The following is a 26,053-nucleotide window of genomic DNA, read 5'->3' as shown; positions in this document are numbered from 1 at the left end:
CCCAGAATCATTTACTTAAGAGACTGTCTTTTCCCCATTGTATATTCTTGCCTCCTTTCTTGTAGATTAATTGACCATATAAGTGTAGGTTTATTTCTGGGCTCTCTATTCTGTTCCATTGATCTATGTGTCTATTTTTGTGCCAGTACCATACTGCTTAGATCACCGTGCTTTGTAATATAACTCTAGGTCCAGAATTGTGATGCGTCCAGCTTTGCTTTTCTTTTTTAAGTTTGCTTTGGCTATTTGGGATCTTTTGTGGTTCCATCCACATTTTAGAATTGTTTGTTCTAGTTATTTGAAAAATACTGTTGATATTTTGATAGGGATTGCATTTAAATATGTAGATTGTTTTGGGTACTATGGGCATTTTAACAATATTTGTTCTTCTAATCCATGAGCATGGAATGTCATTCTATTTCTTTGTATCATCTTCAATTTTCTTCCATCAGTGTTCTATAGTTTTCAGAGTATAGATCTTTTACCTCTTTGGTTAGGTTTATTCCTAGATATCTTATTATATTTGATGTAATTATAAATGGGATTGTTTTCTTAATTTCTCTTTCTGTTGCTTCATTATTAGTGTATAGAAATGCAACAGATTTTTGTACACTGATTTTGTACCTGCAGCTTTATTGAATTCATTTATCAGGTCTAGTAGTTTTTTGGTGGAGTCTTTAGGGTTTTCTATAGAGAGTATCATGTCATTTACAAATTGTGAAAGTTTTACTTCTTTCTTACTGATTTAGATGCCTTTTATTTCTCTTTGTTGTCTGATTGCTGTGGCTAGGACTTCCAGTACCATGTTAAATAAAAGTGGTGAGAGTGGACATCCTTGTCTTATTCCTGACCTTAGGGGAAAAGCTCTCAGTTTTTCCCCATTGAGGATAATGTTAGCTGTGGGTTTTTCATATATGGCCTTTATTACGTTAAGGTATGTTCCCTTTAAACCTACTTTATGGAGGGTTTTATCATTAATGGATATTATACTTTGTCAAATGCTTTTTCTGTATCTATTGAAATAATCATATGGTTTTTATCTTTTCTCTTATTGATGTGATGTATCACATTGATTGATTTGCAATACCGAACCACCCTCGCTTCCCAGGAATAAATCACACTTGATAGTGGTGAATGATTTTTTTTTAATGTATTGTTGGATTCTGTTTGCTAGTATTTTGTTGAGGATTTTTGCATTTAAGTTCATCAGGGATCTTGGCCTGTAGTTCTCCCTTTTAGTGGTGTCTTTATCTGGTTTTGGTATCAGGGTAATGCTGGCCTCACTGAGTGAATTTGGAAGTTTTCCTTCCTTTTCTATTTTTTTTAATTGTTTGAGAAGAATAGGTATTAACTCTTCTTTAAATGTTTGGTAGATTCACCCATGAGGCCATCTGGTCCTGGACTTTTGTTTGTTGGCAGTTTTTGATTACTGATTCCATTCTTTTGCTGGTTATTGGTCTGTTCAAATTTTCTATTTCTCCTTTTTTTTTTTTTTTTTTTTTTGGTTTTAGTAGTTTATATGTTTCTAGGAATTTATCCATTTCTTGTAGGTTGTCCAATATGTTGGCATATAGTTTTTGATATTATTCTCTTATAATTGTTTGTATTTCTGGGTGTTGGTTGTTATTTCACCTCTCTCATTTGTGATTTTATTTATTTGAGTCATTTCTCTTTTTTTTCTTCATTAAGTTGGTGAGGAGTTGATCAATTTTATTGAGTTTTTTCAAAGAACCAGCTCCTGGTTTCATTGATCTGTCCTATTGTGTTTTTAGTTTCTCTATCATTTATTTCTGCTCTGTTGTTCCCTTCCTTCTGCTGGTTTTAGGTTTTATTTGTTGTTCTTTTCCTTGCACCCTTTCATAAGGTTAGGTGGTTTGAAATTTTTCTTTCTTCTTGAGGTCAGCCTGTATTGCCATAAACTTCCCTCTAAGAACTGCTTTTGCTGCATCCTAAAGGTTTTGGACTGTTATGTTTTCATTTTCATTTGTTTCCATGTACTTTTTTATTTCTTCTTTGATTTCCTGGTTGACCCATTCATTGTTTAGTAGCATGTTATTTAACCTCCATGTATTTGTGGTCTTTCCAAACTTTTTCTTGAGGTTGACTTCTAGTTTCATAGTGTTGTGGTCAGAAAATAAAAATGCGTAGAATGACTTTGATCTTCTTGAATTTTTTGAGGCTTGTTTTGTAGCCTAATATGTGATCTATTCTGGAGAATATTCCATGTGCATTGGAAAGAATGTGTATTCTGCTGTTTTAGGATGGAATGTCCTGAATATATCTGTTAAATCCATCCGTTCCAGTGTGTCATTCAAAACCATTGTTTCCTTGTTGATCTTCTGTTTAGATGATGTGTCCATTGATGTAAGTGGGGTATTAAAGTCCCCTACTATTATTGTATTATTGATTGTTCCTTTGTATTTGTTATTAACTGTTTTATGTATATGGTGCTCCTATATTGGGTGCATAAATATTTACAATTGTTGTATCTTTTTGTTGGCTACTCTGGTTTTCTTTTGACATCCATTTGCATGATAAATCCCTCATTTTCAATCTGCAGGTGTCTTTAGGTCTAAAATGAGTCACTTATAGGCAGCATATAGATGTGTCTTATTTTTTTGTCCATTTTGTCACCCTACATCTTTTGATTAGAGCATTTATTCCATTTACATTCAAAATAATTATTGATAGGTATGTATTTATTGTCATTTTACTTGTTTTGTGGTTGTTTCTGAATATTTCCTCTGATCCTTTCTTGTCTTTCTCTCTTTCATGGTGTGCTGATTTTCTTTAGTGATATATTTGGATTTCTTTCTCTTTATTCCTTACATATTTATTAGTGGTTTTTAATATATGGTTACCATTAGGTTTGCATATAACCTCTTCTGCATATAGCAATCTACATTAAGTTGATGGTCATTTAAGTTTGAACCCATTCTTTACCCTTTTACTCCCCATGTTGTAAGTATATGTTGCCATATTTTGCATCCTTTTAGTTTGTGAGTTACTTGACAAATTCTTTACAGAAATATCCATTTTTACTACTTTTGTGTTTTCTACATTTATACTGTCACTTTTGGTCTCCTCTTTCTACTCAAAGTCCCTTTTAATATTTCTTGCAGGCTGGTTTAGTGGTCATGAACTCCTTTAGTTCTTGTCTAGGAAACTCTTTGTTCTTGGCTGAAGATTTTCCCATTCAGCACTGTGACTATATCATGCCACTCCCTTCTGGCTTGTTGAGTTTCTATTGAAAAATTTCCTCCTAGCCTTATGGGTTTTCCTTTGCATGCTATTGTCTTCTTTGGTCTTGCTGCTTTTAAATTTTTTCCCTTATCATTATATTTTGCCAATTTAATTACAATATATCTTGGTATGGATCTGCCTTTGTTGATTTTGATGGGATTTCTCTATGCTCTTGGATCTGAACATGTTTCCTTTCCCAAATTAGGGATGTTTTCAGTTATTATTTCTTTGCATAAATTTTCTGCCCCCTTCTCTCCTTCTTCCTGTGTTATTTTCTGTCAAACAAAATATGCTGATCTTGATTTACAAAGTTAAATGAAAACTGAATTCTTAAAATCCCCCTTCTTGCAAATCGCCTTCCTTTGTACCACCCCATTCCTCAAATCAGCCACAACTATAAAATGACTTTTCATGTCTCTTTGGGGCTATGTTGAATCTTTATTTAATTTTATAGTCAGATATTTTTGTGATTGTAATATCTTGATTTCATATGAGCCATATTTTAAATGCATCATCCCTCTAAATATAGGCATGATGCATTTAAAATATGGCTCATATGAAATCAAGATGTGGAACTTATGAAAAGTTCAAAAACAAGGAAAGGGGGATCTCATCTTCTAGAAAACCTTTCTCCACTCCCTGAACTTCAATGATATATCTAATGAGATGTCAGAGGAATGTTGCATTCTTGCTTGAAATCCAAGGTCAGCTGATTAAAAATAGAAAAAAAAATATGAAAAGGAAAACTTAGAGGTTATGGATAGACAAAACTGAGCTCAAATTTAGTATTTGCCAGAATTATCTTATACAAATGTATTAATATCTCTGCCCTTTAAAGTACATATCTGTAAATTAGGGATAATGTGGTCTATGCTATTATAAAGGTCAGAGGCACTATATGGAGATCTTGTACTTCAGTTCATAATTATATAGTAATTGCTCAATAAATTGAAGCTATTATACATTAACTCAATGAATATTTTTGAGCACCTACTAAATGCCATGTCCTAATCACTGGAGATAAAGCAATGAATAATACAGACAAAAACATTCAACTGTTATGGATGGTGATAAGTCTCATGGAGAAAATCAAGGCAAAAGGATCAAGGGGAAGCCATGGAGGGGAGTTTGTGATTTTCAACTGGATGGTCAAGTAGGCTTCATGTAAAAAGTGACATTTAAGAGAAAGTTTAAGGAGACTGGGAATGAGGGAATGAAGTTTTGCCCTTCTAAATGGACAGCTCCATAATAAAATGATAACTTATAAGAGCATTCATCATGTATTTGTATTATCTGGCTTGTTCTTCTGACTTATCCTCCATCAAATGAAACACAAATCCCAGCTTGAGAACCCTGGGGTTTCTCAAAATGAGAAAATCTGCAGGTCAAGAAAATGGAGGATTAAAGACTGGAGATATCACTTGCCATTTGATTTCCTTCTATTCTTGCTTCATTTCTCATATTGAAATGTATGTGAATTCTTTAGAGTATCAGCAGGAAAAATTTTATTCTATTACATGTTGCATTAAGATTATTATCTTCCTTGTTCTCTCTACTAGAATATCAAGCACAAAAAAAAAAAAAAATTGTAGGGAGAAAAATTACCCAGATAGCTCTGTACTTAGTGATGAAAAATAATTTCAGCTATGGGTTTGCAACCAGAGCAAGAGCAATCTGATGTTGAGCTGCAGTGGGAAAGATAGAAGATTCTTGACAAGATTACCTCATCTCTCTCTCTCTCTCTCTCTCCCTCCCTCCCTCCCTCCCTCCCTCCCTCTCTCCCTCTCTCTCCCTCCCCATCTCTCTCTCTCTTTCCCTGCGTGCCTCAGTATTCAGGCAATTCTGTCAGTATAGAAATATGAGATAGAATATTAAAATAGCTGTAGGGTCTCAAGAAGGGAATTATAAATATAAATTCTGAGTCAAAAGGGCATTGCCATTTGCTTTCATGTGTCTTCTGGCTGTTAGCCCAGGAACAAAACTGCCTAATACTTTGCAACTGCAGGAGGCCTAAGAAGAGCCATGCTACCAAAATGTTGTATGAAGTACAACTTAGAGAAAATGTCCCAAAAGGTGCTGAACACTGAAATGTAGAGATATTTGATAGACAATTCACATAAAAGACTGAATTTTGCCTTAACTTTTAATTTATAAATTTTAAACATATAGATACTTGACTGCTACTTCAACACATACATAGAAAGAAGTAAATTCTATCAATACAATATTGTAATGTTCAAAAGTTATATTGATTTACCCTTAATGAAGTGCTAACTTTCTCTTAACTTTTCTTCCTCATGCCCAAAGACAGAACTTATAAGATGAAACTACTTGAATTGGCTAAGGTAGTCCAAGATAACCATGTAGATGATGTGATTTCATCAACATTGGCATGCATGCATGCTCTCTCATGCCTCTCTGTCTCTCAAATAACCTTCACAGGCTCTTATATGAGCCTGCAACATTAATAATCATTAAAACACAAATTTCCTTATTGAGGAAAATTATCAGTCATTTATACCCTTGTATGAATAGAGTCTGAGGACCTGCTATCCTCATGGAATAAAAAGAAAGAAACAATATTTCCAAATGTCTCAAGGAAGAGACAGTGGATAGCCACCATCCTTTTGACCACCATCACCCTCATCATAATGGCTAACATGTATTTGGATCAGGCATGGAAGAACCTGTGTGCTCTGAAAAAAAGCTCTGCTAAGCTATAACACAGATTATGTGGTTCTTAAAATATTTGTACAGGTATAATGCTGTTACCAGAGAGTCAGAAATGGCCAAAGGAGTGTCCCAAAAAACATATATGTGGAAGCAGTGCTATGGGCATCGGCCACATAGCTAAAGTTGCTGTCAGAAGTCAGTGAGTCTACTCTTTACCATCATCTCTCATCAACCATAAGATTATAGTTTTAACTGGGTTTATTCTTCCTGTCCCTGGTTATAAAATAAATACTGTATAAAACTTGAGAAATAGATAAAGATATGAAGTAGAAAATCAAATAAATAGCTCACTACCAGAGAAAACAAAAGTTAACATTTTGGCTTATTTCCTTCTAAGCTCTTCTTTTTTTACTTTCAAACAAATAATTTCCTTTAGTCTACCCAGGAGAGATCATTATGTATATGAATTATTTTGATTTTCTTACTTGAGAGTTAAACCATGAATATATCAAAATCTACTTAAATGTGTTATTTATGGCAGCAACACTATATTTTCTGAAATGGAATAATTGTTTTAATTATAATCTTTGATACTATAATATAAATGTAATATAAATGTATAAATATATATGAATATGTATTTATATGTAAATATAATTTTATATATAGTTAGTTGATATATAGTTAATTTTTTTCTATTATGAAGAACCTGACAACAAACCATGACTTTTTGTGCAAAAATCTTGATTTTTTTCAGATTAATTCCAAGAACCAGAATTAATGGTTAGAATAAGCCCCTTTGTCTTTGGTTGTTTTAAAAATAAAACAAAACAAAACAAAAGACAAGGCCTAAGGACAAGGGTGCCAGATGCTGAGAAAGGATGCAGGTTAAAGAATTGTAGCACATTCTTAGAGGCCTCCTCGTTGGGCAAGATCAGTCTAATTGCTGGAGCAATTGGAGATGGGGGGCAGGAAGCCAGGGGTACAGGGTGGGAGCAGGCATGTCCAGGAGTCCATGAAGAGGGGCTGAAGCAGCAGCTGGGGCTGTGGTGGAACAGCAGGGGAGTGGCTATGTATTAAGTATGTCAGTATTTTTATGGCCAGCATGAACCGGTCTTTGTGTATTTGATGAATATCAGAACTTTTTTTGATACATTACTTTCAGGAAAATTTCATTTCATTTCATGCCTTTACCTTTTGTACATGAAAGCTTCCATATTACTGTAATCTCATTAGTATTACATATTGGCTTTTTATATCTTCTCAAATTGTTCTCAGTGAAAATTTGAACTTTTCTTCCAATAGTTTGCTTATTTTCATATTAAATATAATTATTAGCTAATCAAATATTTTTTCATCACTTCTATCAGTTATTGTTAATGGAGACAAAGCTACAGAAGACCCTGGGCATTGGCCCCAATCTGTATAATCCCCAAGCCCCTTTATTAGGTTCACCATCTGCAAAATGAAGATGAGAACAGACCCCCTACACCAGGGTTGCATGAGTGTCTATATTAAATCACAAAGTTTTATTCAGTAGTAAATGTCAAGTGGAAGCCTATTCACTAATTAAGAGATTGTCCCAAACTGTCATAGGAACTGACAAGATACAAATTTTTCCTTCAGCAAAATTGAAGATAACCACATGTTAAGGACTTCCAAGCACATTGTAGATACTCAAAACTGAATAAAAAACTCATATGTTAACAATAAAAGAATGTGGATCTATCACATTGCTTTTTATCTGTTTTACCTATATCAGACCATTACTGCATTCTTATGAATTCTAAGGCTGCACAACTGAGCTTATTTGCTTTTCTAAGTATATAGTCATTTAATCTGCAAATAATGGTAGTTTTGTCTTCACTCTGCTCATTATCCTGTTTTCCTGTTTCAAACCTTATTGAATTACCCAAAACTATCTTGTTTACTCTAGTTTTAATGACAATGGTTCCAATGTTGTAGCATTATGCTTGCTTCAAATTGGTAATGTATTTGTTGTTAATAATACTTCCATTTCACTTGAAAGTTTTAAATACAATACAAAGGGGTAAACTATTTCGTTAAAATTATATGTATTTTTAATAATAGGGTTATGAATGTCTTTAACAAAACTTTTTATCTGAGGCCCCAAACTATGATTACCCAAAGCAGACAGTCCTAAATTCTAAAAACTAGTCAATCAGTAGAGTTCATATCATAGAGTAACTGCTAGCATGCTGCACATGAGTAAAATAGTACTTACTCATTTCAAGTTATAAGCAACTAGAATACAGATTAAAAATTATCTGCATGTCTAGAAGTCCCATTTAAATTCCACTTCCTCAATATAGCCAAACATTGTGTTAGCCATACCAGTCTGGAGAAATGCCTACCTCTTTCTAGAAGGTTACTCATGAAACCATAGATTTTCTGGACCAAAAGCACCTTTAATGGCCCCAACATCCAAGAAATTGGGGCCTAAGTCCTTTCCACAGCATGGCTGAAAAGTACTTTTCAAGCCTATGCTTACTCCTAGAGTCACAGATAACACCTTATCTCTCAAGATGTGTGCTTTCATTTCTGGACAAGTTTGATCAGTAAATTGTAATACTGACTCAAGAAATCTTTCTCTATTACAACCATTGGTTCTTTAGGGGTAAATATTCTCTAGTTTGATCAACAGGTAATATCTGAAAATGGGAATAAGCATATTCAATTTTTATTTTTTTCTGGGTCCCCCTCCCAAAAAAATCCCCTAATTCTCTGTATTTCCCCAGTCATTCCCAATTTGCTGATACAAACCATTGGCTTACTCTGGACCACTGAAAAACATTAACCTTTGCTTCCTACCACCTCCTGGCTTCTAAAATTGACACACTGGCTCTTTCTGTCACTGCCCTAATTATACTTGCTTCACTTCTATCCAGCTAGCTTAGAAAATAAAACTTCTGTGTCACCTTAACATGTCATTATGAACAGAGACAGAATTAATAATCTAAAAGATTAGATTTTCAAATAGCTGGTTATTACTAAGTACCTAATATCTCCTTTTCCAAGTTCATAATTAACTTTTATATTTGTTTCATGCAGTCTGTTGAACTTGACTAAAGTCAAGAGACCTGGCTTTTGTTCTGCCTTGGTGGTTCTCAGGCTTCTTATCTGTAAAATGAGATGGTTTCTAAACGCTTTTCTATTTTTTAATCTCAGTAGGAATGCCGATGTCTATGTGTTGCAGAACAAGAAAACCACCTAATCGCTCTTAACATATGTCAGCAAAATTATTACCAAAAAGATGTCATGAGAGATTCATACTACCTGTATTTCATATGTGAGTTGCTTCAGTTGACTAAATAGCATCTATAGGGGCACCTGGGTGGCTCAGTTGGTTAAGCATCTGACTCTTGATTTTGGCTCAGTTCATGATCTCAGGGTCCTGGGATCGAGCTTTGTGTGGGGCTCTGTGCTTAGCAAGGAGTCTGCTTGAGGATTTTCTCTCTCCCTCTACCCTTCCCCCCACTCTCTCTCTCTCTCTAAAATAAATAAATCTTAAAAAATTTTCAGTAAACATATATACCATTATATATGTTATGGCAATTGAGTCAGTACACAAAAGGTTAATAAAAATAGAAGTAGAAAGCTGGATAAAATGAGATTATTTGAGTTATCGTCTTGTCTAATCCTTATAAAACTCTCTGGCATTTGAACATAAGAACTGAACAGTACAGCAGGTTCCCCTTTAAGCAGAGCCCAGAGCAAGGAGAACACATTGCTCATTACTGCCTTCTGGAATATTTTTCCAGGCATAAATGCATGCAGTGTAAATTACTAGCATTCTCTTTTACCAAAAAGAATATGTTTTTTTTTTCTTTATGTACTATCTAGCATAAAGACGATATTCATTAAGAATCAAATAATAATGAAACCCCATTGGGTGGTTCAAGCATCAGTATTGAGGATGAACCAAAAAGCATATTCTATGACACTTAGAATACAATGCAATTGTTCTCAATATCTAAAAACAACTGCTGAAATGAACATGGTATGAGTACTTCAAGACCTTGAATAAAAGCAATTCCAGTTGCTTTGTGTTTCATTAAAGCACAAACACATGCAATGTACACAACACAACTTTACACTTCCCAATTTGGGCTCTATAAAAGCTACATGATATTTTTCTCTTGATTTCCTCTCCTTAATTTTTGGGTTCACATATTTATTTCATACATTTTCCTAACATTAAACATATTATCTATGGAAAGCAGTGCTATTTATCAATTGTATTTTATTAATGTGGTAGATTAAAGATGACATTAAAAAGTTTGCCATGTGTTTCCTCTCTTTTGAACTGCTCAGAGCCCTAATAATTGCTCAGCTTCTGAACTGAATTTCCAAACATCCTTTTCAAAAACTTTACATTCTCTCTTAAATAGTGGAATCTCTCCACACAATCACCAACCTCTACAGAAGAGAAGCAGAAGACAGAAAGTGTGTATAGGTAACCCCCTGCTCATGTTTCTGAAAAGAAAATAAAATAGGCTGACAAAGAATATGAGCATTAAGTGATAAAAGCAGCAATTTCATTTAGAGAGGTTTTTAGTTTCTTTGCTTTTATTTGTTTTTTCATTGTAGTGGGGAGAAGTGATAGCACCAATATGAATGCAGAGAAAATATTTGCACTAAAGATATGCAGAAAATGATCTGCAGGTATCTGGGCAACCAGGAAGAGAACATTTACACAGTGAAACCAGAGAGGTCTGTAAGCTAAGAAGGAAGTAGAACCTTGTAAGATACATTATAGGAGTTGAGCACAAGTATTAGGGCCAATGGCCTTGTTTGCCATGGATTGGAGTTCAGTGACTGACTTGAAAGGATACTGAAGTAACAGGATAATGCAAAACTCTCAGGTATGCTATAGATTGTAGAACATGTGGGGAGACCATTTCTCTAAAAGATAGGAAGTTCCTCATTGTATAGTAATATATTGTTCTTCTGCCCAGTGCTTGCAGTTAGGCAATGACATGTTATCAGATAAGCATGTCCCAGTTGGTATGTGAGCACTTAAACTAACTAAATGCTATAAAGCACTGCTTTTCCATGCCAGAAACATGTAGACCTAGGAATTTTAAATAAATCAATTTTTATTTCATATAGCTTACTTACTTGAGCAGAGAATGCTAAATATCTATAGCTTGAATTTCCCTTGGAGTTCTTCTTATATTTGTGATCAATTTCTTATGAAGAGTAACCTTAAAGGGCATCCATATTCTCCCCAAGGCAGAGCCTGTTATTAATACAGTGTTAGAGCTCAGAAAAATTCCAAGTGTTGCTTCCTTTGTTTTGATAAGTTCTCTATATTAGCTCCTATGTGCACCTTTATGTAAGGAATCACTGTGCAGGCCAAATGTTCCTTTCTCTAGATAGCTTATAAGCATCTGGATAAATTTACATTAGAAATTCAATTAACTTTATATTAAAAGGTCAATTAACTTAGCCATGATAGAGATTGTTTTTAATTACTTTCCCTTGCAGGGCTTCTCTTCTTGTCCAAGCACAAGTGACACTATCAAATGATAGTCTCATTACCTGTTGGGTGCCTGAAACTCATATGCAAAACTCACTGGAAAGGACGGTCTTGGTGAAATGAATTTACTTTTATAATCCTCAGGACTTAGAATATCAGTAAGCAATGACAGGGTATTTTTGCTTAAACAATCTCTATAATATTGTTCATGACAGTATCCTTCATTATTTGTCCTTGCTGGTTTCTCTTTTCTTGGTGGAAGATGATAATAAATAAAAATTATTTTAAATAGTTAGCCCTTATTACATCATATCACAGTATATTGTATGAAAAATGAACAAATGATTACATTAAAAACAAGCGATTCTATTCCATTAGAGGGCTCTTAGTTATCTTTGTGTTCACATGGGTCACAATTTAACTCATTCATGTGTCACTAGAGCACTTATACTTGAGATTACCACTTGACACTATATAACAAATTGTAGTGTAGTGTCTACTTGTTACCAGGAGGTAACCAATACTAAGCCATCACTTAATCAAAAGAAAATAATGAAAGAAAGAAAGGTATAAATATATAAATAATATATATGATTATATTTTACATATTAATATACTAACTCAGATCTCCAGGTGATTAGCAACTTAAAAAGAAAACAAACACTACTCAGAAGTTTGATATAAGGTAAAGTCTGCAGATGAAATTTTTTGTTTTATTTTTGAAGAAGGGACCAGCCTGTACCTTACAGGAGCAGTAACAATATGCTAAGTATGATATAAACATTATCTATATAGTTCTCACTACAACCCTATGAGATATAATTCATTGTTTCCATTTTACTGACGAGCAAACAGAAGCTTATATTCCAGCCAAGGTCACACATTTTCACATTCTAATGGCAGAGTCAGAAACTACACCCACATCAGTCTCCCTTTTCAGATTTCCCATTTTCTCCTAGGATACAAGAACAGCTCTAAGAGTAGTGAGACCATGAAATGCTTATGAAAGTTGACTTGGGAGTGTGTTGGAGGGCAGTTTGGGAACTGAATCAGAGGAAGGGAACAGTTTTGGCCAGTGCAACTCAAAGAGTGGGGCCACAAGAGTATAAATTAACTATGTAATTAAACATATTTTCCGCCATATTTATAGTTTCTCAGTGAAGGGAACTGTGCACTGATTTGCATTCCAGTGGATGCTTCTTATCTCCTCCAACCATTAACAGTTTGCAAACCAGCAAGCAGTCCATGGACCACACTTGGGTGGCACAAGCTTATGAAATTTTCCTTTACTGTGAACATTTAAATGATTTTGGATAAAAGTTATCCTTAAAGTTACTCTATGTGTTTTTCCATTTATAAAAAAGTATTAAAAAGCCACATCAGGGCACCTGGGTGGCTCAGTCAGTTAAGCATCTGCCTTCAGCTCAGGTCATGATTCCAGGGTTCTGGGACTGAGCTCTGAATTGGGCTCCCTGCTCAGTGGGGAGCCTGCTTCTCCCTCTCCAGCTCCCCCTGCTCATGCTTGTGCTCTCTCTCTCTCTCTCACTCTCTCTCCCTGTCAAATAAATAAAATCTTAAAATAAATAAATAAATAAAAAGCCACATCTTATCCATATTTCAGATACTAATGAAGGCTTAAGTCTTAAGTGTTATAAAACTATGGGGGCCCTTAATCTTAGTTGAATTGATACTACTCTTACCAGTTTTAATTAGCCAATCTCTTCCAAGAACAAAGAAAAATAGTTATCTTAAAGAATGAACAATATTGCCATCAAACAGCATGATGTTTGGAGTGAAATACAAATTTTAAAAATGTGTTATTCATACCTGCACCTCCGCCAATGCTTAGAATCTTAATTTCTGATTTTCTATCACCAATCCTGAAAAAAAAAAATTATGTAGTTTAAGAAAAATATGCTATGTGCTTTGTAAAATCTGATTATCGAGTCTAGTTGAAGAGAACAAACTAAAATTATAATGAACAAACACTAGGCCAACATGAAAGGTCACACTCATGTCAGTAGTTACACTGTTGTGTTTAGAAATCTTTAGAGAATAGGTTCCACTCATTAATGATTTTCAACTGGGAGACTTTTAGAAACAGCACTATAAACATTTCAGAGATAGGAAATGCCATTTGTTTATAGATTGTTTGGAGAACAAAAACAGATAAAGTGGGTCTTTGAGTCTAGTGATCTAATAAGCCACCCGTTATAGATGGGAGGAAGCTAAAGTGATTCACGCTGTATATCTGCCTTCCTTCTTTCTTGCTAACTTCCTTTCAATGAACAAATGTTTATTAAACATTTATTATGTGTCTATATTTAGCATTGGGGATATAAAAATGAATAAAACACTACTCTCAAGTTAAAATGTGAGATAATAAAGCTCAGTATTAAGAGAAGGGAAAGATGGCAGAGTAGGAGGACCCTGAACTCATCTCCTCCCACAGACATACTGAGGCCACAATGACATATAATGCAACTCACCCTGAAAACAACCTGAAGACTAGCAGAATAGATATTCCACACCTAAAGACATAAAGAAGCCATATCGAGAAAAGTAAGAGGGGTAGAGATGTGGTAGAAAGCAAGCCCCCAGCATGGCAACTACAGGCTGGAGGGATCTCAAAAGCATGGAGAAACTTCCTAAGGAGTGAGGGGGTGAAGGCCCACCTGAGGCACCCCCTGTTATAGGAACCTGTACCAGGAAGACAAATCTTCATAACATCTGGCTTTGAAAATCAGCAGGAAATAACTCCAGGAGAGCCAGGCTCTAGGAAACAGAGACTGTTCTTAAAAGGCCAGCACACAATATCACTCAATCAGAGACCCAGTACAGAGACAGAAGTTTGAAAAGTACCTGGACATGTAGGGAGGAAATTGATTGACTAATCTTGGGATTTGTGCTGGAGGGGCAGGGATCTATAGAAGCTTTCTCCAGGAATGGAAGTGCTGGCAGGCATCATTTTTCTTGCTCTTTCTCAGTCTGGCAAGCTGGATGCTGGTAGGAGACAATGCTGACACTCTCCATCTACTGCTTGCTCACACAAGGGACACCCCTGGAGCACCTGGTTCTGGCAAATGGGGGCATTGCTCTACTGAGCCCCACAAGATGCCTTCTACATAAGACCACAACTTTCAAGACCATGAGATATAGCTGACCAACTAATGCATAGAAATAAACAGAGAGTCATATAAAATTAGAAGACATGGGAATATGTTCCAAACAAAAGAACAAGACAAAAATCAGAAAAAGAACTAAACAAAACAGATAAGCAAGGTACCTGATGAAGAAATGAGAGTAATGTTTATAAAGATGCTCACCAGATTTGGAAGAAGAGTGGGTGAACTTCATGAGAACTTCGGTGAAGAGACAGTAAATGTAAAAAAGAACCAATCAAAGCTAAAGAATGCAATAACTGAAATGAAAAATATACTAGAGGGAATCAATAGCACATTAGAGGATGCAGAAGAAGAGATCAGCAATCTGGAGGTCAGGATAGTGGAAAGCACCCAAGCTGAATAGCAAAAAGAAAAAAGAATTTTCAAAAAAATGAGGATAGGTTAAGGGACATCTGTACATCAAGTGTACTAACATTTGTATTACAGGGGTGCCAGAAGGAAAAGAAGGGGAAGAAAATTTACTTGAAGAAATAATTGCTGAAAACTTCACCAACCTGTGAGAGGAAGCAGTTCCAGGAGTCACAGAGAGCCCCAAACAAGATGAACCAGAGAAGGTCTACACCAAGATATATAATAATTAAAATGCCAAAAATTAAAGATAAGATGAAAATCTTAAAAGCAGCAAGAGAAAAGAAAGCAGTTACGTACAGGGGAAATCCCATAAGGCTATAACCTGATTTTTCACCAGAAATTTTCCAGGCCAGGGCGCCTGGGTGGCTCAGATGGTTAAGCGTCTGCCTTCGGCTCAGGTCATGATCCCAGGGTCCTGGGATCGAGTCCCGCATCGGGCTCCTTGCTCAGCAGGAAGCCTGCTTCTCCTTCTCCCTCTGCCTCTCCCTCTGCTTGTTCTCTCTCCGTCTCTCTCGCAAATGAATAAATAAAAAAATTAAAAAAAAAAAAAAAAAGAAATTTTCCAGGCCAGAAGACAGTGGCATGATATATTCAAAGCTGAAAGGAAAAAAAAAAAAAAAAAGCCTACAACCAAAAGTATTTTACCTGCAAGATAAACATTCAGAATTGGAGAAATAAAGAGTTTCCCAGACAAACAGAAATTAAAGGAGTTCATCACCACTAAACCAGATTCACAAGAAATGTTAAGAGGATTTCTTTATGTGGAAAAGAAAAAGCCATAACTAGAAATAAGAAAATTATGAAAGGAAAAAAAAATTCACTGATAAAAATCAAATAAAGCTAGGATGAAGGATAAAACACAAAAGTAGTGAAATACATTCTAGCTCCAAAATTAGTTAAGGATTACACAGAATAAAAAGGTGTAAAATATGACATCATATATATAAAACATGGAGGGGGAGTAAAAATGTTTTTATTTTAAAATGTGTTTGAATTTAAGCAACCATAAACTTAATATAGACTGCTATATATATAGGATGTTATATGGGAACCTCATAGTAACCACAAAACAAAAACCTATTAATAGATACACAAAAAATAAAGAGAAAGGAATCCAAGCATTACACTAAAGAAAGTCATCAAATCACATGGCAATAGAGCAAGAGCAAAAGAAAAGAGAGAAGAACTACAAAAACAATTATCAACAATTGTAAATATTCACCCAAAACAGAGGCACCTAAATATATAAAGCAAATATCAGACATAAAGAAGTAACAGTAACACAATAATAGTAGGGGACTTTACATCCCATCTACATCAACGGATAGATCATCCTGGCAGAAAATTAATAAGCAAACAGTGGCTTTGAATAATACATCAGAACAGATGAACTTAACAGATACGTACAGAACATTCTATTCAAAAACAGCAGAATACACATTTTTTTCAAGTGCATATGGACATTCCCTAAGATAGATCACATGTTAGGCCACAAACTTGTATCAATAAACTTAAGAGAATTGAAATTGTATCAAACATCAGAAAAGATCACAACAATATGAAACTAGAAATCAATTACAAGGTAAAAAAAGGAAACAAATGGAGGCTAAATAGCATGCTACTAAAAAACCAATGGGTCAACTAAAAAATCAAAGAGGAAATTAAAAAAAAAAAAAAAAAAACCTGGAGACAAATAAAAATGGAAACATAGCAGTGCAAAATGTTTGGGATGCAGCAAATGCATTTCTAAAAGGGAAGTTTATAGTGATACAGGTCTACCTAAGAAACAAGAAAAATATCACATAATCTAATCATACACCTAAAAGACTGGAAAAAGGATAAATGAAGCTCAAAGTTAGTAGGGAGGAAATAATAAAGATCGAAAAGGAAATAAATGAAATAACGACTTAAAAAACAAGAGGAAAGATCAGTGAAACCAAGAGCTGGTTCTTTGAAAAGTTAAACAACTTATAAACCTTTAGCCAGATTCATTAAGAACAGCAGAGAGAGGACTCAAATAAATCAGAAATGAAAGAGAAGTTACAACTGACACCACAGAAATACAAAGGATTATAAGAAACTACTATGAAAAATTATATGCCAATAAATTATACACTGAGAAAAAGAAGAAATGGATAAATTCCTAGAAAAATACAATCTTCTAAGACTGAATCAGGAATAAATAGAAAAATCTGAAGAGGCAGATTACTATTGACAAAATTGAATCAGTAATCAAAAACTTCCAACAAACAAAAGTCCAGGACTAGAGGGATTCACAAGAGAATTCTACCAAACATTTAAAGAATAATTAATACCTATTCTTCCCAAACTATTCCAAAAAATGGAAGAGGAAGTAATGCTTTCAAATTCATTCTGTGGGGCCAGCATTACCTTGATACCAAAATGAGATAAAGATACTAAAAAATTTTTTAAAAATTACAGACCAATATCCAACATAGATGCATAAATTTTCAACAAAATATTAGCAAACCAAATTCAACAACACATTAAAAGGATCATTCACCACAATCAAGTAGGGTTTATACTGGGATACAAGGATGGTTCAATATCTGCTAATCAATCAATGTGATATACCACATTAACAAAATGAAGGACAAAAATCATATGATCATCTCATTAGATGCAAAAAAGCATTTGACAAAATTGAACATCTATTCATGATAAAAGCTCTCAACAGAGTGGGCTTAAAGGGAACATACCTTAACATAACAAAGGCCATATAGGAAAAACCCACAGCTAACATCATATTCTGGTGAAACGCTAAAAGCTTTTCCTCTAAGGTCAGGAAAACTTCATGAGAACTTCAATGGACAGAGTAGTAGAACAAAAACAGATTTAAACAAGTTCTTAAAGAAACTGGAAAGGATAGATTCAAGGACACCTAAGAATGAATTGCCTTCCTTTGTTCTAATTACCTTCCCACTCATAATCATAGTCCTAATACAACCATCTCTATCTATGCTCTTGGTTAATTCTTAAAACTGCTTTATATCTGTAGATAGCATAGTGAAGCTATGGAGCACAACACCAAGGTTGAAGTCCTATCCTACTGGTGCATTATCCTTAAGCAAGTTATTTAATTTCTCTGCATCTTTATTACCTATGAAATAGGATAATAATATCACCTACTGTATAGAATTGTAATAATAGTATCTAGTTTAAGGAACAGTTGTGGGGATTAAATGGTTTAATTCATGTAAATCTCTTAGAAATGTGTCTGCACATGACAAGCACTCAACATATATTAGCAATTGTTATTATTCCAGCCACAGCTAAGTGATTTCACTCTTTGAATCTTCACAATTTTTCTAGAATTAGACACTATTATGAACTCACTTCATATATTATCATTAATAATTATTGAAAACTTACTATTTTCTAGTCAAGGATCTAAATGCATAACATATAACAACAACAACAACAAAGTTTATTATTTACAGCGACATACTGGAACTCTCCCCATCCCACACCTCACCTCCAGATGGGGATTGTTTCTCCAAGGAAACAAACCATCTTGGTGAATAAACTTACAATATTGACATCTGAGAATCTCCCAACAAACAACTGAATCCACATCCAATTGCTACAGTGAGCCACCCACTCACACACCCAGTGAACAAACTTCACTTACACACACAAAGAGGATCTGAACACCTTTTTAGTGTCTCACTATTGATTGGATGGACAATCAAATCACATCAGGTAGCTAGGGAGCTCCCCTAACATAAGAGAGACCAAAAGAAACAGAAAAAGAGCACTCAGAAGAAACATGCAGAGAGCAGAGGAAATTTTTATAATAGATAAAAAAGGTATTACATGAACAGGCTATAAAAAAGACCACTTTTGAAAATTAAAAATATAGTAGTAAAAAATTAATAGAAGGGCTGTAAGATAAAATTGTAAAAACTGGATATATAAGAAAATTAGAGAATTAATTCAGGAGGTCTGGTGTTTGATGAATAGAACTTCCAGAAAGAAAATCAGAGAGAAGGGATGATAGAATAATACCAAAATTTCCCTGAAATGAAAGATCTGAATCTTGATTAAAATGGCCCAGGGACTACCCACAAAAATGTGTGAAAAAGGGATGCCTGCGTGGCTCAGCCAGTTAAGCATCTGCCTTCAGCTCGGGTCATGATCCCAGGGTCCTGGGATCATATCCCACCTTGGGCTCCCTGCTCAGTGGGGAGCCTGCTTCTCCCTCTGCCTGCCATTCCCCCTGCTTGTGTTCTCTCTCTCTCTCTGACAAATAAACAAAATGTTAAAAAAAAAAAAAAAAAAGTAAAAAAGTCCCAAACCACAACTCTTCTTAGAATTTCATAATACTATAGAACATCCTTAAAACTTCTAAGTAGGAAAAACAAAAACAAAAAAAGGTCACAAGCCAAACATGAGCAATTTGAAGGACATTGGATTTCTCAATGGAAACTCTAGTTGCTAAAAGACAATGGAAAAGTACCTTTAAATTTCTAATATAATATCATTTCAGGATAGAAATTACTATCTAATAAAGATGACCACAGATTGAAGGCACTTTTAAACATACAAAATCTCAAAAAAGTTTACTTTTCATGCATTCTTTCTTGGGAAGCTCTTAAAGGACAAGAAGGAGAAGAAGAAGAAGAAAAGTCTAAAGAAACCAAGAAAAGAATGACATGAGATCCAGAATCAGGGAATTCAATATTGCAGAGAGGGGAAGAGAATTTCTAGAAGGTGAAATAAATTCTCTTATCAATAAATGTATGGCAGATCACCAGCAAATCACCACAGACTGGAAAAGATGAACAGAGAGCTCCAGAAAAGATGTTCCCATGAGGAAAAATTAACAGATGACTTGATTTGTTGGACTATATTGAGAGAAGATTAATACTTCTGCTTGGGGTCCAAATAGTGACAGGTATATAGAAAACTAAGAAAAGAAACTAAAATCAAAACAATAGTTAACTCTAGGAAAAACAAAAAGTACCTGAAAGGAAATGTGATTGTAGTATAATGTATCATTCAATTATGTATGATATGTACATAGGCAAATAATATAAACATTCAAATTATTGAACCGAAAATTTTGACATAAATAAACTGACGTGATAGGGGAGGAAATGTATATGTTTATTTAGCTATTTTAATACAGTAAAAATAACATGTTATTTAGAATTAGGAAAGAAAATTTCATAAGAAACAACTAAAATACTTCAGAATGTTGAAAGTGGTTCCTTCTGAAGAGTTGGAGGAGTCAGAGATGGGAGTGAGTAGGGCTAGGAGCCAGGTTTTTTTTTTTTTTTTTTTTACCACTGCAATGCTAATTTAGTTATGTTTTTGAAAGTTCTTCAGTCTTTCACAAATTCTACATTCAGTATTTCTAAACAGATTGTGTACCCCATGAAGATAGGGGTCATCATCATTCATAATGTTTAATCCATCCCTGGTGCCTCTTCAGACCACTGATGACTGAAGAAAACCAAGGGTCTGGATAAGCTACGACCTGAACACAGACCTTTAGTATTGCAAAAGAATTCAGAAATTAACTCATTTCCTTTAATTTTAGAAATGAGCAAAAAGACCCACAGAAGTAAATTATTAATTCCTAGATAAGAAGTTATCTGTATTTCCTGTATGCTTTGATTTTGACATCATTGTTCTAATACTTACTAATTATTAATAAATTAAATAACACTCTATTTAAAAAAAATTAAAAACTGAACCATGAGAAATATAAAGGGAAATAGAATTCCATACACATCCAACAATGCCTGCTTTCATCAGGCAGGGGTACTATCCCAGTGAAAGAATTTCAGGCCTACAATAGAGAAATCCAGCAAAAGATAAAATATCAGTTTTCTTTGCTGTTGCAAATTGGATCCACAGTCAGTCATTTCTTCCCAGTTTTCTATCATTATTTCCTGAAGCAGAGTATGTTACAGCAATCCACCCCCAGATAGGTGATTTGATTATCCTTAGCATGTGGAATCTTTTAGTCTCATAATGCTTATCAGCTCTAGCACAAATTGAACACATTAATCACGAAAAAAAGAAGTCTGCAAGAAGGATAGGAACTAGTGAGTTTCACTGATAATGGGAAAATGCCCCCCCCCCTTTTTTTAAAGAACCACACTGCTAATATTAAGTTGAAAGGAAAAGACAGTTTTTTTGTTTGTTTGTTTGTTTGTTTGTTTTAGAGTGATAACTATAAGAATGGATAAGGAAGTGAATTTAAATGGGTATTAGGAGAACTGAGAAGCACCCACTCCTCAATCCTCAGGGGCAAACAGTATTTGGTAATTATTTATGCTTTATTCTAATGAAAAGAATACTAGACTCTGCATTTGGGACTTTTTTGAAATGTAAAATCTGGGGCGCCTGGGTGGCTCAGTTGGTTAAGCGACTGCCTTCGGCTCAGGTCATGATCCTGGAGTCCCGGGATCGAGTCCTGCATCGGGCTCCCTGCTCAGCAGGGAGTCTGCTCCTCCCTCTCGCGCTCCCCTCTCTTGTGCTCTCTCTCTCTCAAATAAATGAATAAAATCTTTAAAAAAAAAAAAATGAAATGTAAAATCTGGAGGAGGGCTGAAAAATCTGAGCTCAAACGATTTAGTATCTTTTCCCAAATGAACATGGATGTGTGCCTTCAAATGGTTAACGCTTATCTCTGCGCAGCTGGAAGTACTGCACAAACCGGAGCCTTTGAACGTGGAAAGCGAGCATCTAACTAAAGCACCGCAGAAGAAAGGGCGGGAGGGGGGGGGGTGCTGGGGGGAGGGCCGAGGAGGGCCGGGTGAAAGCTGCTATCAGTAGCTCCTTCTTATCCCCGCGCCCAGCCTGCAGGGCTGGGCTCGACCCAACTATCATTGCACACAAGGAGCCCGAGGCTTGTCTCTTTGACAAAAACATCCTTTTTTGTTACCTTGCTATTATGCCTGGCAGCTTCTTGTCCATGAATTCCTGCATGCACTGGTGTTCCGTGGAACTGTTGAGAAACCTCCGAAAAGATTCAACGTATCTGTTGTGGTCAGAAAACAAGCTCCTCATGGAAGATGCCATGTTTGGTTTTCTGATGGAAGACAGAGAAGGAAGTTTTAACTTCCCCTCCTTTTCTTCCCCGTTCCTTATTTTTTCTCCTCACAGCCACCAATTTCTACCCTCCCTCCCCAGCAAAAAAAAAAACTGCTTTGAATTTAACAGGCACGGAAGGCGGCTGTGCAAATCTCATTACGTCAGTCATTTGTACAGGACTTTGCGCTGCTACTTTAACCCCTACATTGTTGTTTTGTAAGAAAGGGAGGTGGTAAAGCAAAGCAATAAATCCACTGCTAAAACTTGTTTTTTTAACGCCTGAAGTTCAGAAAGCCAAAAAACCAGACTGGATTCTAATCATTTCCTGTTTCGCGAGCAGCAACTAGCAGTAAATTTAAATTCCAAGTGGGACCCCGGCCGCTTTAAGGGCCAAAGGCGACAAACACAGGGATAAACACCCACGTAAAAGGCTACAGACCACTTTCAGAAATCTACCCCTGCTGAAATCTTTGACAGAAGACTGTCCTCTGCCTGCCTCCATGCTTTCTACAGGAGAATTTCTTGCCTTGCCCCTTCTCAGTACTTGAACTTTACACTCATTTACTGAATCTCTTCAAACGCTGATTGGTTGTGTTGTGTTATAAAGGAAGTCTCTTTAGCATAAACTATCAGGGAGGAACTATTAACTAGAAGGTCTGAGAAGCCTGCTTGGGGGGCAATGAAGGACATGAGAGAAGACTCTCAGGGCACAAATGCAGGAGAAAGGGTAAAAGCCAGCCGAGTCTGTAGGAATCATTCCCGAAGTGCTTCTGAACATGGAATCTTAGATCCTTAGGGTTGGACGAGCCTCTGGTGGCCCAGTGTTGTCACCAGTAAAAGACCCAAAGTGTTAGAATATCTACATGCTGGACTTTTTACCTGGGAAGTGGTGTTAAAGAAGACCACTCCCAGGGCGCCTGGGTGGCTCCGTCAGTTAAGCGTCTGTCTTTGGCTCAGGTCATGATCTCAGAGTCCTGGGATCTAGTCCCACATTGGGCTCCTTGCTCAGCCAGGGAGTCTGCTTCTCCCACTCCCTTGGCCCCCCTCTCCTCCTCTCTGATTGTGCTCTCTCTCTCACACTCTTCCAAATTAATAAAATCTTTAAAAAAAAAAAAAAAAAGAAAGAAAGAAAGAAAGAAAACCACTCCTCCAGCATAGGATGTTAATAACAGTATCCGTCTCATGGAAGAGTTATAAGAATTAATGAGTTAGTTCATATACATCTCTTAGAACTGTGTCTGCCTAAGCCATTCAGTTCCAAAACTGTCCTCCAAGCACTCAACGCTCCCAAACACTCTTCTAAGCACTTCACGGTCACACTACCCTTAGAGCTGTGCCTTTACCCTAGGAGAAAATGGGAAATCTGGAAAACCAGATTGCTGTGGGTATAGTGTAAGACTGTGTGACACTGGCTGAAACATAACCTTCTGTTTGCTCATCAATAAAATGGGAACAATGAATTAAATCTCATGGGGTTGTAATGAGAATTCTACAGATAATTTTCATATCCATGCTTACCAGATGCTTACTGCTCCTGTAAGGGGCGGGCTAATCCCTTCTGTAATAAGAAAACAACAAAAAAAGTTGCCATTTTATTTACAGACACTGAAAATTGAGTTTCATATCATTTTCACATGTCATGAAATATTCTTCTTTGGATTTTCTCCAGTCATTGAAAGATGTAACAGTTATTCTTAGCTCGAGGGCTGCACGGAAACAAGGTGCTGGGCTGGATTTGGCCCACGGGCCCTAACTTAGCTCCTAGGACTACATACATACATACATACAGACAGACAGACAGACATATGCTACTTAACTCCCGTGTCTCTCCAACCAGCCTCATCTTCCTCAAACTGACTCTCACAAGCTTCTGGTTCTTCATTACTATCTCCCACCCTTCCCTTTAAATCTAATCCAAATCATTCATTCATGGATTCATCTACTTTAACAAATATTTAGTAAGGGTATACTGTGTGATACTCGGTCATGAAGAAACGGCATTGACCTTACCTTCAAAAGTTCCTACTAAAACCTACTGTTAACTAAAACTCACTCTTCACCTGAGACCATCACCTGGACCCTTGCCAAATCTTCCTCAATAGTCTGCTCTTCATTCATGTCTCCTTTGGGATTTCTTCCCCCTTCTCATGGCTTCTATACTACTTGAGATTCTCCTTTTTTTTTCACCTACTGCACTATTTTCATACTGGCCTCCCTGTCTTATTTTTTTTTTTTTTTTTTAAGATTTTATTTATTTATTTGACAGAGAGAGACACAGTGAGAGAGGGAACACAAGCAGGGGGAGTGGGAGAGGGAGAAGCAGGCTTCCCGCGGAGCAAGGAGCCCGATGCGGGGCTCGATACCATGACCCCGGGATCATGACCTGAGCCGAAGGCAGACGCTTAACGACTGAGCCACCCAGGCGCCCCTGGCCTCCCTGTCTTAGGAGTCACACTGATCCTAGCCAATTGTATTGCCACTGCCAAACTCAGTTTTCTAAAGCACAGTAATGATAAAGTCACTCTTCTCCCCTCAAATGTGTAGTGTCTCTCCACTGTACCCTAAGTCCGAGGCTCATTCTTTGACTCCCATACCCCAAATCATCCAGACTTGTGTTTCATTTTCCTTTAAGACTTGCTAGCGCATCCCTTCAAACCGTGCTGCTTCTCTGGATATAACCCTGTGCTTTCCTGCCTACAGCTTCTCCATGCAGTAGCCCCTCTGTGAGTAATGCCCTGCTTCTCCTCTTACCCCACCCACCAAAAATGTTCCCACTCCTCACGTGCTACCATTTCCATGAAGCCTTCCATATTTCCCTCAAAAAGCTTAGCACTGTGCTCTTAATTTCTGAGCCTCTTACAGCTTTGATGGCATTTGTCCTTGTGTTATGGTTTGTTTATGCACTTGTCTTCTCTCCCCTGCTAGGCCCTATGTGATTGCTAGCTAATAAGGACAGGGACTGAGTCATAACTGCGCACAGTAGGCTCTCAGTTATTTTAAAAGATTAAAATTGTGCTTGATCACTTTCACTATTGATATACTCTCCACCATCAGATATTCTTCCTCCTTTACATGATTGGGCAATTCTAACTGTTATTAATAAAACTGTAATTCCACTTATTGAGTTCTTATTATGTGCCAGGAATTGTTTGGGTCTTTTTTAACTTAGTGTAGGATTTTTCACTTTGCAGTAGCTCTGTGGGCTTGCCTATGTGACAGAGGAGAGAACTGAGATCCCAAGAGGTTGGGTCCTTTTTTTTTTTTTTTTTTAAGATTTTATTTATTTATTTGACAGAGAGATAGCACAAGCAGGGGGAGCGGCAGGCAGAGGGAGAGGGAGAAGCAGGCTCCCCGCTGAGCAAAAAGCCCAATGTGGGGCTGGATCCCAGGACCCTGAGCCAAAGGCAGACGATTAACAACTGAGCCACCCAGGCACCCCAAGAGGTTGGGTCCTTTGCTCAAGGATGCCTAGCAAGAAAAGGGCAGGACTGGGAATCTAATTCTAATCTGTCAGATCCCCAAACCAGTGTTCTCACAAACTGTGTTCAGCCCAAATCTGCCTCCTTATAAGTTATACATGGTACTCCCATTTCTGGCTGCTTAATCTAAATGGAACGATTCTAATTTCTTCCCCATGTAACACCTATTGAAAAATTTGAGAGCTCCTGGGTGGCTCAGTCAATTAAGCGTCTGCCTTTGACTCAGGTCATGATCTGGGACGGAGCCCCACATTGGGCTTTCTGCTCAGCGGGGAGCCTGCTTCTCCCTCTCCCTCTGCCTGCTGCTCTCCCTGCTTGTGCTCTCTCTCTCTCTGCCAAATAAATAAATAAAATCTTTAAAAATTTAATTAATTAATTAATTTAAAAAAAGAAGAAAAATTTGAAACTGGCTTACGATAGCCCCACTCCCAAAGGTATCTCTTTCATAGTTCCATAATTCTTAGTCTATTTGGACTGCTATCACAGAAATGCACTAAGTAGCTTAAAAAGCAGGCATTTATTTCTCAGAATTCTGCAGGTTGGGAAGTCCA

The 26,053-nt window shown here is 36.3% G+C and overlaps 1 protein-coding gene across 2 annotated transcripts in view; it reads right to left on the bottom strand.

The window, feature by feature from the left end:
* Nucleotides 1-22,569, bottom strand: part of HNMT (histamine N-methyltransferase) — a 41,537-nt gene extending 18,968 nt beyond the window's left edge. The window contains exons 1-3 of one of the 2 annotated variants that reach the window (XM_036117561.2): nt 22,463-22,569; nt 21,875-22,021; nt 13,247-13,299 (exon numbers count right to left, since the gene is read on the bottom strand). In XM_036117561.2, the coding sequence (XP_035973454.1) occupies nt 13,247-13,299; nt 21,875-22,011 (190 nt within the window). In that variant the 5' untranslated portion in view covers nt 22,012-22,021; nt 22,463-22,569. Of the gene's footprint in view, nt 1-13,246; nt 13,300-21,874; nt 22,151-22,462 lie in introns of those variants that run through there. The other variant, XM_036117562.2, reaches the window with a different exon arrangement.
* Nucleotides 22,570-26,053: the final 3,484 nt, after the last annotated feature.

Source organism: Halichoerus grypus, chromosome 4 (assembly GCF_964656455.1).
Source record: "Halichoerus grypus chromosome 4, mHalGry1.hap1.1, whole genome shotgun sequence".
Lineage (NCBI taxonomy): Eukaryota > Metazoa > Chordata > Mammalia > Carnivora > Phocidae > Halichoerus > Halichoerus grypus.
This window is presented reverse-complemented; position numbering and strand designations above follow the sequence as displayed.